Below are 2,802 nucleotides of genomic sequence, written 5' to 3'. Positions count from 1 at the left end.
ACTCCAGTTGGACCCCGATTGAACCCCGATTGAACCCTAGTTGATATATGACCATTCTAACTGTCTTTAAACATAGTGAGCCGGTGCTAAAAGGAGTTCGAGGTCAATACAACGCACCGATCAAGTAATGCGAGTCGAGACTATCTATGCCTTCTAGTGCCCCCCCACCGCCTTCAGGATGGGGGTGCACCACACCGGAAAACCAATTCACACCGGAAAACCAATTTTAAAGCTATTCATCTTCTTGACTTGATTCCCACCTACCCACGATGCCAAAGGCACCCAAAATAGACGAATCCCGTGTAATTGAGGCCTGCGAAGCCGCCCAGCACGAAAAAAAACCGAATCTTGCGAAGATCGCGCGGGAATATGACATTCCGTATGAGATACTGCGCGGTCGCGTTCGCCGGGGACGACAGGCTCGTAACGCCTATACACCTAAAAATAAAGCTCTTGATGAGTATCAGGAGAAAGCTTTAGTCCAGTGGATCACTCGTATGCGTGATTTATACCTCCCCGTTACCCCTGAGATGCTCACAGAGTGGGCGAATCGGGCTCTCGTGCGCGCTGGTTTGAATTATGAAGTCAGTAAGATGTGGGCGTATCGTTTCGAGAAAAGACTCCCACCACACCTTATACTAGGCCCTGTGACACAGAGAACGAAGGATAAGAAACGTCTTGATGCAGAAGATGTAGGATACCTACAGCACTGGTATAGTCAGCTTGCGAACGTACTCAAAGGTCTCCCATCACACTTGATCTATAACTTCGATGAATGCGGCTTCCAACCCGGCCAGGGAAGGGCTCGGAAGGTTATTGGTACGAAGGGAAGATGCCCTGATCTTGCTGAGTTCGATCGTGCTGAAAACATCACAGCGATCGAGTGTATCGCTGCTGATGGGTGGATTATGGACCCGCTGTTTATCTTCAAAGGCGAGAAGTTTATGGAAAGTTGGTATGATCACCCTGATCTACCACACTTTTGGACGGCTGTTTCGCCCAAGGGATATATCAATGACTTCCTTGCTATTGGATGGCTTCATAAATTTCATGAAGCTACAAAAGATCGGGTGAAGAGGGGTGAAAAGCGTGTGTTAATATTCGATGGTCATGAGACCCATAAGACCGTCGAATTTCTACAAATCTGCGAGGATTACAACATTATCCCTTTTTGTTTTCGGCCTCATACGACTCATATTTGCCAACCTCTTGATGGCAAGCCTTTTCTTGCTTATAAACAGCATTTTCGTAAGCAAAATAACCTTATTTCTCAGTGGGGTGGAATCCCCGCGGGGAAAGCGGATTTCCTTAAGGATATCGTGAGCGTACGCAACAAAACCTTCAACCAGCGAATCATTCGAAATTCTTTCAAAGAACGTGGTATATATCCTCCGAATGGCGATCCTGTTATTCAAAAACTTCAGGATACTCTTCCACCGATATCAGACCTCCTCGCACCCGATCTTCGCGCATACGGTGAAACAACACCTCCTCCGAATATCTCTTCTTCTAGCGTGGAAAACACCCCTCCAAAAAGTGCTCAAGACCTCGAGAAAAATCAAAAAAAGCTTTCAAAGATATTTACTACAGATAGCCTTGCACCGAAGCTCCAACGAGGCCTACAACGTGCGTTCTACCATCATAAACGTACAGCGGAAGAGCTTGCGATGATGAGCGATACTGTTAGTCGAATGAGGGAGATACAGGCCCCTCGGAAGCGAAAAATCACCAGAAGAGAGGTTCCTAAGATCAGAGACTCTGGTATACTCAGTACAAAAGATGCCAACCGATCATTGAAGACCAGGAGAGAGAAAGAAGCTATACAAGAGAAGAAGAGGTTAGATAAACAGTGGACAAAACTATACAGCCAGCCGCCACCCAAGTCGCCTATTGAGGAGAGATCTATATTATCAGATACAGTGATGGCAGCGCAGCAGGGAGGGGAGTCTTTTTGGATAGATACTCAAGGTGAAAAGTAGTAGTTAATGTGAATAGCTTCAAAATTGGTTTTCCGGTGTGAATTGGTTTTCTGGTGTGGTGTACCCCCATCCCGAAGGCGGTAGGGGGGCATTGGAAGGCACAGATATACCAAATTCGGGTTATACTAATCTCCCTCTACTGGCGTCCAGAGCGATAATATATACGAAAATTACTGTGATGGTTGCCCTATAACTCCCTAATGTACTAGATAACTGTATATCGTATTAACGTTAGGAATAATCCTAAGATACCATTAGCTTAGGATATACTTGGGGCGTAGTTAGCTTAGCTAATCATAGCGGATCGCCTCTATCTATTTGGCTAAATTCCGATATACTACGCGATAGAGTCGAGGAGATCTGCGGTTTTTTTTGGTAGGATATACTACTCCTATCGGCTTACTGTAGATAGTATATAGTCTTGATTTTCTCTAGGGAGGCCTATATAATGGTTTAGTAGCCTAATAACTGGCTATATCCTAGTTGCTCTTAATCTAATATTTCCGCTAAGGAGAAATCTGCGCTATAGCGATAGAGAGAGGGTAGGTTAGGTTAAGTCTAGGAATCTTCTTAATTACTTAGAAACCTATATCTTCTTACTAGAGGTCTCCCCTTCCTATAGTAAAGAGTATCCTTATTTTTATTTATAAGTATAATCTTCTTAATAAGATAATCGTTTAAGGTTATTATTAGACTAAGAAATCCTATAAAATATTAGGTTAGTAGAAAGGACCCTATACTAATATAAATCCCGGTTACCTAAGCGATATATCTTATAAAAGTTATTTAGTTATTTATCTATATTTTTATATTAATATTTAAG

The 2,802-nt window shown here is 43.3% G+C and overlaps 1 protein-coding gene across 1 annotated transcript; it reads left to right on the top strand.

The window, feature by feature from the left end:
* Positions 1-269: 269 nt before the first annotated feature.
* On the top strand, positions 270-1,979 carry LCP9604111_9679 (transposase; the record flags this gene model as incomplete). Its single annotated transcript, XM_039077959.1, has 1 exon — positions 270-1,979. The coding sequence occupies one exon, from the start codon at positions 270-272 to the stop codon at positions 1,977-1,979; it is 1,710 nt and encodes a 569-aa protein (XP_038924327.1).
* Positions 1,980-2,802: the final 823 nt, after the last annotated feature.

The sequence above is a fragment of the Penicillium roqueforti genome (assembly GCF_015533775.1).
Source record: "Penicillium roqueforti strain LCP96 04111 chromosome Unknown scaffold_59, whole genome shotgun sequence".
Taxonomy (NCBI): domain Eukaryota; kingdom Fungi; phylum Ascomycota; class Eurotiomycetes; order Eurotiales; family Aspergillaceae; genus Penicillium; species Penicillium roqueforti.
The sequence above is the reverse complement of the archived record's forward strand: the minus strand, read 5'-3'. Positions and strand labels throughout refer to the sequence as shown.